This window comes from Melozone crissalis, unplaced genomic scaffold (assembly GCF_028551555.1).
Source record: "Melozone crissalis strain CALT ecotype California unplaced genomic scaffold, PUWL_Pcris_2 ptg000002l_1, whole genome shotgun sequence".
Lineage (NCBI taxonomy): Eukaryota > Metazoa > Chordata > Aves > Passeriformes > Passerellidae > Melozone > Melozone crissalis.
In genome coordinates, this window is record NW_026535780.1 from 28,305,798 (window position 1) to 28,321,238 (window position 15,441).

A 15,441-nucleotide genomic window follows, 5' to 3' on the forward strand; every position below is an offset into this window, starting at 1 on the left:
ACACAGGAGAATACCTTGGGATTCATCTCTCACTTCTGGCATAAAAGACAAAAGGCCTTTGCACCTTAATTTTAACTTCACTCCTGAAAGCCTCAAGTATCAGAAACAATAATTAATAACTTCTCCAGGTAAAAACTCACTTCAAAAATAACTAATTTGTGTAATCAGAACCAGATTTGACTTCTCCTTGGCACACTGGGGTGAATGAGAAGCATGCAAGTGATAGCAAGGGGAACTGGGCCTTCTTTTCTTGCAACTAATTGACATTAACACCCCTGCAGTCCCACAGAGCGTATGGGCAGAGGGAAGTCAAAAGGCAGACACGTTACATGGAGAAAGTAACATAGTTGCTCTGCTCCCCTGAAGAGCTCAGGACTTGGTCTTGAGACTCAAAACTGTCCAAAGTTCTTTCTTGAGAAATAAAGTAGCGAGTTTTAACTCTGAATCTCTTAAAGACTTCTCGGTTTGAAAGGCTTCATACCTTTATCCACTTGAAACTGAGGTCGTATCAACCTTTGGACTCTGGAATCAGCCCTGGAATAAGGGCTGCTTCGTGTATCTCAAAGTCAAAGGGAGATTACTGTGTTAATCTGCTGGTGAGTGTTTCCTGCCAGATATGTACAGATTTGTTTCAAGAATATTGTGGAGGTCTCCTAGACCTGGAAAAGCTGCTTTGTTGAAGAGAGTTATCAAACCAGACATACAGGTTTTGTACAGTTAAGCATGTTTGGCATGCCAGCTAACTACTGTGCTTTGTTGGGGCTCTCTCTGTGTTCTAGTCTAAAGTTGGAGGAAGCAAACCTGCTGGAGGAGACTTTGGGGAAGTTCTCAACTCTGCTGCCAATGCCAGTGCCACAGAAACTATTGCAGAACAGACAGAGGAGGAGACCCACTGAGATTTCTGCTTCTGTCCTGCTACCCACTGCCAGATGCTGCAAGGAAGACCAAGCACACTTGTAACATTCTCTGCGCTCCTTCCACCAGATGTGCTTTTATTTGGCACGTAGTTATTTTACCCGATTAACTGATACCAAGCTTGTGTGTGGGTTCAAAATATTTTTGAAGCTAAAATACATTGTTTGGGATTTTGTGTGGGAAGGGGAATTTCTATGCCTTTCAAGCATTTAAAGGACTTACCTGTAATTTGAAGACAACCTTTAAAATATAGCAATGAAAAAAACCTCTTTTGAGAAGTTAATTATATTGTACAGATACTGTGGATACGTATTTTCTTTTCAATCTGTAATTACTGCTCAACTTATGAATTACTGCTCAATCCTTATGAATCTACTGCTGCTGCCAAACTGAAGCTTGTTACTTCGCTCCCTTGTGATTGTTTCAGTTGAGTGTTGCCTGCAGGGGACACTGGACAGGAGGCTGGACAAGGAGGAAGGATCACCCCCAGCTACAGAAAGGACTTCAGTTTCAGCAGGCTTTACACAAGCTATAGCAGGATCACACATGAGTAGGAATGTTCTGTCTTTTGAGCGTGTTCCTCATCCAGCAGGTGTGGAAAGGTGATAGAACATGTAAAACTTACCCATCTGTCCGTGCACTGTCCACCTCAGAAACTTCTGACCAATGCAGATGGAAGCAGGATGCTTCACAGTGCTGGTTTGGTTCAGTCACCATAGCATTTTCAGGCTTGTTTCTTGTACAGGATGTCACTGTGGTAAGATAACACTCTTATGAACATTGGAACCAGTCACAAATAGATTCATTCACACGTGGTGGTGTCATATTCACACTAACACAGCATGGACTAGAAGAATAAGCCTGACCCCAGAAGTGGTTCTTTTGTAGTCATCAGGAGAATTGCTCCTATAGCCTAATGTTTCTCTTGTAGGCTGAGCCCTGAAAACATCTGCTACACCATCTTACTCTTTTTAAATGTATTTAAGCCAACACCCCTGTTGCCAGCCCCAGAAGTCTGTTTGGAGAGGTGCACAGTGTCACTGCTCAGTGTAGCTCTCCTAAAAGATGTGTCCTCCTGCATCTTGTTTTGTCTGCTGTACTCCTCAAATTTCTTGTGTTTTATGTGTTTCTGCCACATGGTTAGAACATTTTATCACCCTGCTTAAAACTGGAAACAAGTTTTGCTACATTTGTGTGAAATCCATGAAACTTCAACTGCCACAGGTGTCTGGAGGAAAAAAAGTTGGCTCCTGACAACCTTGCTAGCATGTCAGATGTAGAATGTGTGCTTAATTACAATGTGAGAAGCTTAATAAAAGTGTATGTGAGGAATGTATTGTCCTGTGAACATGGAGGATAATGTAAATAAGTAAGGAGATTTCATTTCTATTTGAAGCAGTCCTTTAAGTTTGGTTCAGAGCAGTGCTGGTACATACTGCTGTACTGCTTTGGGCACTCTGCATGGCTGAGCTTGGCATTTCTAGAGAACACTGAGCCTAGGTTGCCTTCTAGTGGCTTACATAAAATTACAAATCACAGCATTGTTAGGGTTGTAAGGGACCTCTGGAGTTCATCTAGCCCAAACTCCCTGTTCAGGGAGGCTCACCTCTGGAGCAGGTTGTACAAGACTGTGTCCAGGTGGGTTTGGAATGTCTCCGGAGAGTGGGAATCCAGGACCTTCTTCAGCAGCCTGTTCCAGTGCTCTGCCACTATATAAAATTAAATTGCCCTGGTTACATAGTGAAGTTCAGAAAACAGGTTGACATGTTCCCTCAGCCTCCAACAGCTGCAACTTAACAAAGGAACAGAGAATTGAATGGTTAGAGAGAACGGAGCTCTTCCTCTTTTGGGTCAGTACCATGTAGGGCAGGTTCTTCTGGAATATGATCCTTATTGGATGGGTCTTTTATTTATTTATCTAACTGACAAGGAGAAAGGTCATCTATTCCAGAGTTGAGCTTTCTGTTTTCTGAAGGAAAGCTTTTTTTTTTTTTTAAGGCCACACTCCAGGAGCTTTTGCTGCATCTCCCTCTGCCCACAGCTTCCTTTCCTCGTGTGCAGGTGGCTTTGGGGCTGCTGTGAGTGCTGAAGCTTTGCTTTCAGGGCTGGTGTAGTAATCACAGAATGAATTAGGCTGGAAAACACCTCTGAGAGCAGGGAGTCCAGCCTATGAGCAAACATCATCTTGTCAGCCAGACCAGGGCACTAAGTGGGGCTCCAGAGGGGACGGCAGAAGGTTGTGCCAGGGAATGCTCAGGCTGGCTATTACAAGAAGGTTTTTCCCGCAGAGGGTGTTTGGGCACTGAACAGGCTCCCCAGGGAAGTGGTCACACCAAGCTTGACAGAATTCAGGAACTGTTTGGACAATGCTCTCAGGCCCATGGTGTGACTCTTGGGGTGTCCTGTGCAGGACCAGGTGTTGAACTCTATGATCCTTGTGGGTCCCGTCCAACTCAGGTTATTCTATGACGTGCCGCGTCCAGTCGTTCCTTAAACCCCTCCAGGAACGGTCACCTCAGCCCCTCCCTGGGCACTGCAATAAGTGCTTAACTTTTCCGTGAAGAAGCTCCTCAGGTGTCGAGCCCGCCCGTTCCCTGGCGCGGCTTCAGCTCCGCTGCAGCCGCCGGGGGGCAGCGCGGCGCCGCCGTCCCGCACCCAAGATGGCGCCGCCCGCCTCAGCCCTGCGCGCTGCGCTTGCGCCCGAGGCAGCGGCCCCGGCCCCGGTCAGTGATGGCGGCGGCGCTGTGGGGCCGCGCGGCCCGGCCATGGCGGGCGCTGCCGCCCGCGGTCCGCAGGGCCAGCGGCGCCGCGCCGGCAGCCGCCGAGACTCCCCCGCAGCGAACGGAGCAGCGCCCGGGCGGCGGCACCGCGGGCTCCGCTCCCCGGCAGGTGAGGGCGCGAGGGGATCGAGCCGGGGCAGCGTCCTCGGCCCTAACGCGGCCGCATCTGCAGCGCTGTGCCCGCTTCTGGTCTCGGCGGTACAAAAGAGACGAGGCGCTGCCGGAGAGGGAGCAGCGGAGGGCCAAAAAAACATGAGGAGGGGTCTGGAGCATCTCTTTAGGAGGGGAGGCTGCGGGAGCTGGGCCTGTTCAGTCTGGAGAAGACAAGACTGAGAGGGAAGCTCATCAATGAGTATAAATACCTCAAAGGCAGGTGCCAGCAAGATGGTACCAGAGTGTTTTCAGTGGTGCCCAGTGACACCACTAGGGTAGGGAGCAGTGGCTATAAACTAAAGTACAAGGAGTTTCATCTCAACACGAGGAAGAACTTTTTTTGCAGTGATGGGGGCAGAGCACTGGACCGGGCTGCCCGGGGAGGTTGTGTAGTCTCCCTCTCTGGAGACTCTCAAAACCCAGAAACCCTCACACTCCAGTGTCACCTGCTCCAGGGGACCCTGCCCTTCCAGGAGGGCTGGCCTGGATGTTGTCCAGATGTCTTTTCTGACCCTAAAATCTGTGATTCTCTCTTCTCACCACTTCACCCTGCATGATAAGTAGCCTGCAGAAACGTGGACAGCTCATATTTCTTTTGAAGATGTTCCTACAAAAATGTGATGTAGAAAGCACACAAGCAGTTTTGGTTGTGTAGAATGCAAGGTACTGCTGCATGGGCAAAGCTGTGTTCAGGCTTTTTACAAGCTGGCAGAGAGGATGTGGAAAATCTCTTAATGATTTTATTGGGTCAGATCAAAGACCTGTTAAACCAGTATTCCAGGGACTTTTAGTGGAAATATAAAGGCTTTTATGAATGAAACACCTGTAGAATTGTATGTGTGTGAAGCCAGCATAAGAAACATCAGGACAAGGATTGAAAGGATGCTGGATGTTATTGTGGAAACCCACAGCTCTCTGGGAAGCTGTCCTTGGCTGTAAAATTAGGATGGTGTGCTTGGCAAGGCCTGCACTCAGGTGAGCTGAAGGATGAATGATTCATCAGGAGCAGACCCTGCTCCTGAAGTGCACAAGGAGGGTCACAGGATTGTGTCCCATATCTTACATGCCATGTGTTTTCCTGTGACTCCACCATGAACCAGTCATGGAGAGGGAGATGATGAACAGCAGTCTCCTATTTATTGAGGCTGCAGTAAGTAGAATTCTGGAGCAAAGGACCACCCCATCAACAGCTGTTGACTCCTGAAGGGTGTAAAAGATTTGTCCAAAACTTCGTTCACCATTGCCAAACCAGGAATTCCACCAGGAATAATGTCAGAGGTGTGGTGAGGCCTTGATAGCTGGCACCCTTCATCCTCGGTGTTGTACCCAAATGGGTTTTCCCCAGGTGCTTGTTGGGAATCCAGGGATATGGGAATGTGAGTGGATGGAACTTGGGAGAGAGGGAGTGGTAAAATAAATGTAGAGATTTTGTGAATAACCATCACTTTCTCTAGCAGTGCATTGAGTTTTGTCATGCTGGTTTTTCCCACAGATTGTGACAGTGCCCATTAGCAGCAGACAGGTAGGGAAACAGAAGACAGCTCTGTGTGTGTACTGACATATTCCAGAATATCTCTTCCAAACTGGAAACCCCTGACCTCTGCTTATTCCTCAGGTGAAAGTGATTCCATGCTGGTGTTAATCCTTGACAGTCATCTTTCTGTAACTTTTTTCAGTTCTATTTGACTATACCTGTATCTGAGATTACTTGAAATGTGCTCAGTAGGATATGGAGATTAAGGCTGTGAATTATTGTGCCAGGACTTGTTTGTTATTGCAGGTGTAGAACTGCAAATGCCTATCACTGAATCCAAGACCTGATATCCCAAATTATTATATAATGTATAACATCCTGTTTTCCATTGAAGGCTGGCTGTGCTAAGATCAAAGGTTTGCCTAACCCTGGGGCTCACATGGTGTCCAAGGAGATGTCCACAGAAGAGTTTAGGAGCAGAATCACTTGATGTAGCTGAATGCTACTTTGGGGATTTAATTTTTTTCCTTTTTTGTTTTTCTGTTGAAGTGAGTAGCTGGAAACATTATTTTCTATCTACATAATCTCTTTATATCTGTAAATGAATTGTTATCAAGCCTTTAAAGCTTCTTAACTAACTCAAATGTTACATTTGATTCACAACATGTGAATTGCATACACAAATACAAATAATACATTAGTAGAAGTCAAAGTTGAGTTTTTAAAATGAATATCTGGTCCACAACTCTGAATTTCTGTACCCTTTGCTGAGCTACTTTTTCACTTGCACCAGAGGAAGGAAAGTAGCTTGCTTTGCAGTGCCTAGTGATGTTGAAAGCATAATAATGAGGTGAAGATTATCATGAGTCTACTTTCATGCTGTTCTCAGCCCAGGTAATGCTCAGTGAGACTGAGTGTGATGAATGTTTATTCACTGATTGCTCTTTGAGTAGTTTACTGAAGAGGGAGAGGGTTTTGGTGAGAATGACTTAGCAGTGGAAGGTGGCATGAAACAAAGGGAAATGAAAGGGATCTGACTGCAGTGTAATCTGTTCATTTTGTGTAGCTTTCTTGAAATCCCATTATCACCACTTTTAGCTGATATTTGATTGCTAGAAAGTGTGTTATTTGGTAAATAAACTTTCCATAGATGGGAGCAACCCTGATGCTGCTTTGGTAAAGCTGGGTAATACTTATGGATGCACTGCATGCTGATGGTGAAATTCAAATATTTAGAAGAGCTTTTGATAAGATCCTTCTAAGAGAAGCACACACCTCCCTTGGGAGAGGCTGTGGTGGCTCTACTTGCAGTCCCTTCCTGTGGTCCCAGCACTGCAGGATCTGCTCTTTGAAGAAGGAGGAATGTGGTTGCTCATCCCTTACCTGAGCTAAAGTCAGAGGAAGACTTGTGTTCCTTATCTCAGCTGACAAGTGCTGCCTGTCTTTTGCTGTGCTTCATCCTGTAAGAGCCAGAGCTGTTTGGATTCTTCGTGTTTCTCTTTATTTTGGGAAGAGGCCTGATACCAGTTCCTGCATGGGTTTCCTATGTCACCTCTTCCTCCAATTTTGAAACTGGATGAACTGGCTGACATTTGGGTGGCAGTGGCTTAGTTTAGGCAAATATAAATAAATAAACTTGATAAATGGGCATGTTCACATGTGTTTGTCTTCAGATGATTTAAAAAGCACAGGGATGATATTTTTCCTATGTAGCTCTTTAAGTTTTTTGGGTTTTGGTTTCTTTTTTGGTTTTTTTTTTTTGATTTTTTTTGTTTTGGTTTTCAGCAATGTGTGCTGCTGCCCTTACCTCAGAACTGCCTGGTGGTGTCTCTGCTGTGTTGGTAATTTTATAGGGGTTCTGGTTTGTGTTTTAGCTTTCACCTTGAGTTTACAGTTCTGTTGTTACTGTTTTGTTAATAGTGCAACTTACAGACACTAAAGGCACCTAAATGTTGATTAAAACTGTTGAAAAGATAGCAACTTGGTAAGCCAAATGTCCTGATAAACCCATATGACATTTGTCTACAGCAGGCAACTCACTTCTTGCTGCATTTGCCTTCTCCATTTTTATATTTAAGTTTTGCATTGTAAACAACAAAGAAAAAAAGACGGATTTAAAGTTTTTTTTTTTCTCTATGGAATTGCTTAATGAAATCTTTTAGAAAGACCAAATGCTTTAGGTGTTGCCTCCATTAATGGTTTAAAGCTGCTTGTCTAGTAAAACAGAAAATCCTGTTTTTAGGAAGGCTGAGATGGTTTTTGATACAGGTAGAGAAATGTTTTTTGAGCTGTGTTGTTAGCTCACTTACCAAAGTTTGAAGAAAACGTAAGAATAAACTCACTAATAAGGAATAAATTGACATTTTTCCTTCACTGTGAATTAAGTAGTCTAAAAATGTTTCAAATGGGAGTGGTGAAGTTTGTCAAGTGTCCTTTTAGGTAGAAATGGGTTCATTAAGTGAACTTTGCTGCCAGTCCACCCTGTGTGTCGCAGTGTGACGGAGCTGCTCTGTTGGGACGTTTTCATGTGACAGTAGCAGGGCTCAGCCATCAGGGGGTGGTTCCCTGTGTCGGGGGTTGGTTCCCCAGCAGAGGGCTGTCCTGCCTCAGAGGGACTGAGGGATCCACAGCCCTGTGCAGCATGGTGTGGCCTTAAAGTCAGGTGTCCGGCTAGCAGGAGGGCGGCCAACACCCAGCTGCCAATGTGAGAGCACCCTCGGTGTCAGAAGGCTTCGGGCTGTGCTCACAGCGGACGGAATCGCTGCTGGCCGATGAGAGTAAAGAGTCCAGACACTCACTGGGAACTTGTCAGATTTACTGTCAACAAGGGAGTGACAGACACCCAGGTGTTGAATCTAACGTGTCTACCAGCGTGTCCCAGAACAAAGAGTGCAACAGGGTTATAAAGGGGAGGAGGGATCTCCGGAAGGGGTTTACAAAGGACCAATAGGGGAAGGCAGGGGAGTGAACTTAGGATAACTGACATGAGGAAAAACCCAATAGAAACAATGTAAAGGAGGGACCCTGGAGCCACAGCCAATCAAGTCTCCCTAAGCACAGAAGATTCTGGCAAACTAGGAGGGGTGGGAAGTGATTGACTGGGCCCAGGGAGGATAAAAAAATTCACATATAAGGAAACACAGGGGAGGGAAAATCATATAACAGAGAGGATTGACATAAACTGTGGCGGGAGTAACCAAGGTGACCAAATGACAGACAATACCATGGCGGGAGTTGCCACGGGAACATAATAACTGACAAAGCTAAGGCGGGAAAAACTGGGAGGGCAGAACCATTACAGAAAATGGGGGAGCAATACAGAAAATGGGGGAGCAATTAAACAAACTAACAGAACGCACTACAGCAGCCCTGGCTGGGCCAGGCCGGGCCCCGCGGGACGGGGTCGCTGCTCCGGGGCTGGGGGAGCGTCCCCGGCCGGCCCAGCAGAGGGCGCTGCTCGGCTCCCGATGGCGCAGCGAGGGCAGCGCCTTTGGGGATTCCCTGTTTAATTCCTTGAATGCCGCGTTTGAAGGGAAAGCGTCTCTTTATAAGAAATGTTACTGATTTTGTCTAAAGTTCAGATAGAAGGGATTGGATTGGTATCAGTACATTATAATCTCTAATTTCTGCAAGAGAGAGATCAGAAATTATTCTTCTAGGCTCAGACATGTTTTTAAATTAACTTAGCCACGGGTTCTTTGCTGAAAGGATTAGTAAATTTGAGGAGGGTGTCTGTGTATTTAAATGTCACTATTTAAAAAATAAAATATCAGTATTCATTAAGAAAGAAAATTTAAAAAAATATTTTCATAGGTCATATAAAGAGCTGTTTCATCTGTTTATGTTTTAGGGGAGAAATTAAAAACTAAAACACAAAAGTGACAATTTAAAAGGAGTTTATTACATTTCTGAAAGCTACGTGGGTATCTTTATAAAGAATGTGTAGTTGTCTTGCTTGTGCAGTATCTGGGCATCCTCAGGTTAAAATAATGTGTGACACTGGATGTTTTGATATCAAATAATAAAAAAAATATTATTTTAATCTAATAATTAATAGGAAATATTTTTCTCAATCTGTCTTCCCACCTAGGTTAACATTTAGAAGATGATTTTCTTGAAGTTGCAGTTACTTGAGAGCAAAAATGCTGATTAATTTAGTGCAATTTTCACTTGTAATTTTCATAGTGTAATATTTCTTAGTATACCCAGAATCTTTGTGTGACTGGAGTGCTTTGCTAGAGCTGATAAATAACTTATAAATAGCATTCTTTGTTTGATTACAAATATAACAGCTATATGCTAAGCACAGAGGTCACTGTTTTATCTTCTGGCCAGCATTCAGGTGCTGGAAACTGCTCACTAACTGAGAGAGGGACCATGCCAGTTGTGGGGTTTGTGGGATCTGGAATGAGTAGTCTTTTCCTGGAAGTTTCTCTTGATTTGCTTTGCCAGATTGTAATTCTGTGTTTGAGAAACTTGGGTTCTGTGTGCTTGTGCTGTGCTGTGAACATGTCCTGGTGCTTTCAGGTTTGTGCTAAATAAGGACTATATATATATATATATATATATATATATATATATATATATATATACACATTCAAGCATATCATGTGTCAGAGCCTTCTCAGTATTCCTATTACAATAGGAATCAACCTGTTTGTCCTTCTTTTGACCTCTGTGAAGGAGCATCTCTGTCTTGTGAATGCTCTGGCTGAGGCACCAGAACTTGTCTGTTCTGCCTTGGGTTTGTCCCAGCTGAAGCTGGGTCTGTCAGATGACCTGCTTTGCATGTGACAGAAGTGCTTGCACGACAGGATTTTGTAAAACTCATATAGAGCAGCATTCTCTGAAAGGAAGTAGACAGGACTTCTGATGTTGGACAGCACAAGAATGATGCCTGCTGCCCTTTGGAGGACTTAGTTGTAGTACAGTGACACTGTCGCTGCTGCCTGTCACAGCCATGTACTCAGGGACACAAACTCATGTGGGAAGGCCCTGGGCCCTTAGTCCTTGGTTGGCTTGAGGAAGATGAAGGTCACAGCTCTGGAGGAGTTGTCTCTGCAGCTTGCCCCTCAGATAGCTCTGGGTTGGCGAGTTGGTTCTTTGGCATTGCTGGGGGTCCATGAGTGGTGGGTGATATGGCCTTGGTGACTGGCTGTCAGACTGAAATCCCCAAAATTAAACTGTATTGGGAGTGCCAATGTCATGGAGAAAAGGAGGTGCATGACAGCTGCCTGGGCTTGATTGACTGCATGTGAGATACCTTGAAGAAGGTGCCTGTAACCGTAAGTGACAGTTAAATAGGAATTGAAATCCTTTCTAGTGGTTAGTGTTATCAACAGGACATTTACATCCCCTGCTGCTGTGGGACAGCTCTGTTATTCTCCTGTTATGACTATTGAAACAGCATCCTGTCCCCCAGGAGCCTGGAAAGGAAAAAAAGTGCCTGGAAGAGCAAGGTAGTGATAAATGGAGAAAGGCAGATACTGGGCTCAAAACACTGTGGGCTGTTCTCAGGACTGTGTGTGCTCATCTGGTTAGATTTTCTTTTTGACATAATCCATTGCAGTAGGTTCACCCGCTTTCTGTGATTTAGATGCTAATGTTCTATTTGCTTGCTATAAAGTTACCCTTGAAAGAAATATATGGATAAATTCTTCATGTTTTAAATTCTATATGGAGGTTATTTAATTTCAAGAAAAACAAGCTGCTTTATTGTGACCAAATTCTGTGCTATTTTGTGTTGTGAAATAAAATCTTAGCTCAGCGTTGTTCAGTAAATGATCCACCTGGCTAGTCAACAGCATATTTTCAAAGCTTCATTTGAAATTCTTTATGAAAGTCTTGTTTTGCAGTTTCTTTGCTGTGTATCCAGTCAAAATGTGAAGATAAATGGAAAACCTTCCTTTTACTACAAACACAAAGAAGCTGGTATTGAGTCAACCAGTGCAGCAGATTGTACATTTATAAGACTTGTTGGGTAAGCCCTGGTGGTTTGGGTAGCATTATAGTGTGTTAGCAATATGACTTTTTGGTTTTAAATGGGCAGCTGATTGATGAAAAAGTTTCAAAAAAGGATCTAGAAGTAGCAGATGATTAATTTTTGTGGTGCAGCTGGGCTGACCTTCCCCTCCCCAGATGTCCTTTAATGTTTTATGCTATTCCTCCTAAGCACATGCTCAGTTACATAAAGTCACAGGGAAAAAAAAAAGTATTTTTTAAAATTTTAGTCATGTGTGTGTCACTGTTTATAATACTAAAACACACGCAAACACAATAGTGTAAACCTTTGTCTTTTCTGATAATGGGCAGGGATAGCCATAACTGACAAAAAAAATCACTTTAATTTGCATTTACTCTGGTAGCACAATATTTGTTGTAGGACATATGAGATGACTTAATTGAAAAAATTGACATTTGTTTTGTGAACAGTAATGCTACACTTGAGTTAGTAGCATGTGGTAAGGCACTGGTAAGTTAAACACATTTACAAAGTATTCTGAATAATTATGCTCTTCCATGAGTTGAAGGACAGTTTGTACACTGCATCTCAATGATAAGGTTAAGAAGCACCCATCTTCAAATAGAGAACAAGCTGCAAATAGCTTCAGCAATGGAGATTTCTAGACAACAAAGAAGTTTTCATACTAAAAGTACAGTTCAGGAAAACCTGTTGAACATTAGGCACAGCACCCAAATCCTGTTCCTGTGATTTTTTTTTTTTTCTTTTGAGATCTACATGATTCTTCTTGAAAAGTGTAATTGTGAGAGACAAAGGTGGTTTTCACCATGGTATTTTACTGGTTTAGTACTCCATGTATTTGTTTCTCTTTTAAAAATGTGCTTAGTTCACAGTTAAGACATTGTTCATTATTATGAGGGCAAAATATATACAAATATATACATGCTATATACAAATATATACATTCAAGCATATCGTGTGTTCTCTGCACAGCTGAGATATTTTTAATTAAAAGTTGTTCTGTATGCAAAAATTAAACTAGGTTTGGAATATGCTGTATTCATCAGTCAGCATTGCAGTGAGTACCAAAGTATGGAACTTGATGGAAGGTTGTTAATGAAGATAAATTTATATTCAGTAGTGTATGATGAAACTTTTTTTGTTTTTAAAATGGAAGTGTAATGCTTTACTAATCTACAATCAAAATATGATTTGAAGCACTTTTAAAAATGTATGATTTCACTATGGGAAGTTGGCTTAACATTTGTGTCTGTAGCCAGGCAAAATCTTCCAGTGGTCTTTGCCAAGTTTGACAACCCTTATAACTTCCTATAACTGTGTTTGCTTCCCTTTGGACAATGCTGCTAAATATGAATAATCCTGTTCTTGGTAAAACTGAAGTTTAGTACTCCCCATATTTTTTCTTTTTAGGATAAGAAAGGTTGGTAAACAGGAGCTGTAACTTGGACAAAATGAAGATACTCCTCAGTGAAAATAATTTAATTCCTGCATTACATGAATTTCAAAATAACCCTGTAGGTATTTTTGTGCAGTAGCCTCTTTCTTAATTAGTTACAGTTCTTCCCAGGTGGAAGTCAGTGAAGCAATGCAGTTCTTACATTTTTTCTTTAGGAGTAATGTGCCAGAAGGTTTTATGGCTTGCGTGGTGTTTGTATTGTTGAAAGTACAACATGTAACTGACTCTTAGACTATTGATTTTTTGGAGACATCACTGGGGCCATCTAGGCTGACTTGGACTGGCATAAGGCACTGAATTTCAGCCAGAGACTTTTGCATTTACCCTAGCAAGCGTGTCTTTCTGGCAAATTTGTGGATTTAAAAACTGATAAATACCCTTTGCTCTTGTGAGACCCCACCTGCAGTACTCCATCCAGGGATGGTTTCCCCAGTGTGTGAAAGATGGAGAAGTCCAGAGGAGGCCACAAAAATGACAGCAGGGCTGGAGCTGCTGTGAAGAAGACAGGCTGAGAGAGTTGGGGCTGTCCAGCCTGGAGAAGAGAAGGCTCTGAGAAGACCTTTCTGTGTACTTTTAACATAAAGTAAAAAGTCTCTTTCAGTCATTATTAGTAGGGCCTGTGGTGATGGGGGCAATGGTTTTAAACTGGAAGAGGGTGGATCTAAGTTGGACAAAAGGAAGAATGGTGGGGATGGTGAGGCTCTGGAATAGGAAGCTGTGGATGCCCCATCCCTGGAAGTGTTCAAGGCCAGGCTGGATGGGGCTCTGAGCAGCCAGGTCCAGTGGCAGGTGTCCCTGCCCATGGCAGGGGGCATTAGGACTGGGTGACCTTTACAGTCCCTTCCAGCCCAAATCATTCTGTGAAAAAAAAAAAATCAATTGTAATATGTGTGTGTAAGAAAGCAACATCCATCCAAGTTTCTATTCCAGTGTTTTCAGCCTTTTGAGGGCAGTTGGATATCCAGTTAATGTAACTATCTAAATGGGGATTTCCTAGAGGCTTTTTATTAGTGTTATTGTAGTTTATTTAGGTCTAAATTGATAACTAAGTAGGATATTCTTCATACTGCAGTGCTTATAGCGTAGCTGATTTCAAATGGAGTGGCAAGAGCAGCTCTAAGTTCACTGATTTACAACTGAGAATTAAAATACTGTCAAATTGTTTTGTCCAAGCTGCAAAGAAGGCTTATGGAGTAGATCATGCTGAGATGTTCCACAGGGGAGAGGGTGCTCTCCTCCAGAGAGTTCAGTTCAGTATGCTCACAGGTATGCTGAGATTTCCAGCACACATATGCATCAGGCGCTACGAGATTTTACCTTCAAGTTAGCAGTGAGGGTGGAGTTTTGTGCTTCTTAAAGTCTAATCCTGAAGTATTAACAAAAACAAGGGCTCAGGGCTTTCATGAGGGAGTTTTTACAAAATCCTATTAGGCTTTGACAATAAAATCTAAAATCCACCACAAAATCTTAATATCTGGAGGGATGTTGGGGTGATGTTTTGCCAAAACACTTAGTTACTGCTCCTCATCAGGGGATGGTTAAATGCCTCATTTCAGCTTCTTCCAACCTTTTTGGCTGATGACTTTTGTTTGGTTTGCATTTTAAAATAAAACCATATTTCTTCACTGTGCTGAGGAGAGTGTATGGATGTTCCTCTTTTGATTGAAACAGCAGAAGTTTGCTTTGCTTTCTGGTCATTCCTTAGGGGTACTCGCAGTTTTAAAATTTTGATAAGAAATTACTCTGGACAATTAAAACCTGAAGTAAAGTTTTTGAAAGTTAATAAAAATTTTATAAAGAGTGACTATATAGCAGTCAATTTACCTCATACTCTTATAGGCAAAACAGAGCTGTTTCCCTTGCTTTTTCCAATTATAAAATCTGAAAGATTTTTTCCCTCCAAATGCTACAGTTTCAGAGGAGAACCTGGTGCTTACTGTGTTCTTCCTGAATATCACTTTTGTAGTACCACATTGTATTAACAAGTGGTTCTGTTTTCTTCTCCCCTCTCCTACTTTTTTCAAAACTTTACTTTAAAAAGTTGAGTACAAATACTATCTGTGTTTATTCAAAAACTATGGAATTAGGAGTTTTTTACCATTGGTGGTGCAATTCAAATCATTTCTCAGACTGAGAAAAAATGAAGGAATATGGTATCTGCTGGAACTCTTAGTTACGCTGTTATTTCTTCTACTGGCCTGTAGATATTAAATAATTAATATTCTACTAGAATCCTTATAAATAAAATAATTCCCTTATAGAATTCAGAATGTGCTAGCTGGTGTGGAAGTGCTGTCTTCATGGAAATTTGGCCTTGTAACAACTGTTGCATAGGAAGTGGTTCATATGAAGCTTTTTGTAAATATCTTGCATATTTATCTATATGTATCTGTATATCTTTTAAATATCTAGCAGGGAAGATTCCAGTTTTCTCCTTGACTGCTTTCAAAGCTCTTCTTCATGACTTTGCAGTTATTAATCTTAGATTTTTCCCTAAATTACTGCTTTGAATCACAAATCCTTGTTTAATGTTTTCTGTTTGGGCTATTTCCCTTCAGTAGTTTTATTAAATAACACCAATCTTGCTTTTGTTTAAGCTTTGTTCAGTATTTAGTCTTCTAAGCTTTTTGTTAACAAGAAGTTTAAATCAGTTCTTCACTTTAATCTTTTTGTACAGAAT

General features: G+C 42.4%; 1 protein-coding gene across 4 annotated transcripts in view; it reads left to right on the plus strand.

Moving 5' to 3' along the window:
• The window catches only part of TPD52 (tumor protein D52), a 39,902-nt gene extending 38,647 nt beyond the window's left edge, over positions 1 to 1,255 (plus strand). For all 4 annotated transcript variants that reach the window (XM_054279640.1, XM_054279381.1, XM_054279469.1 and 1 more), the window contains one exon: positions 780 to 1,255. In XM_054279640.1, coding sequence (XP_054135615.1) covers positions 780 to 896 — 117 coding nt within the window. In that variant the 3' untranslated portion in view covers positions 897 to 1,255. The remainder of the gene's footprint in view (positions 1 to 779) is intronic.
• The last annotated feature ends 14,186 nt before the right edge of the window (positions 1,256 to 15,441 follow it).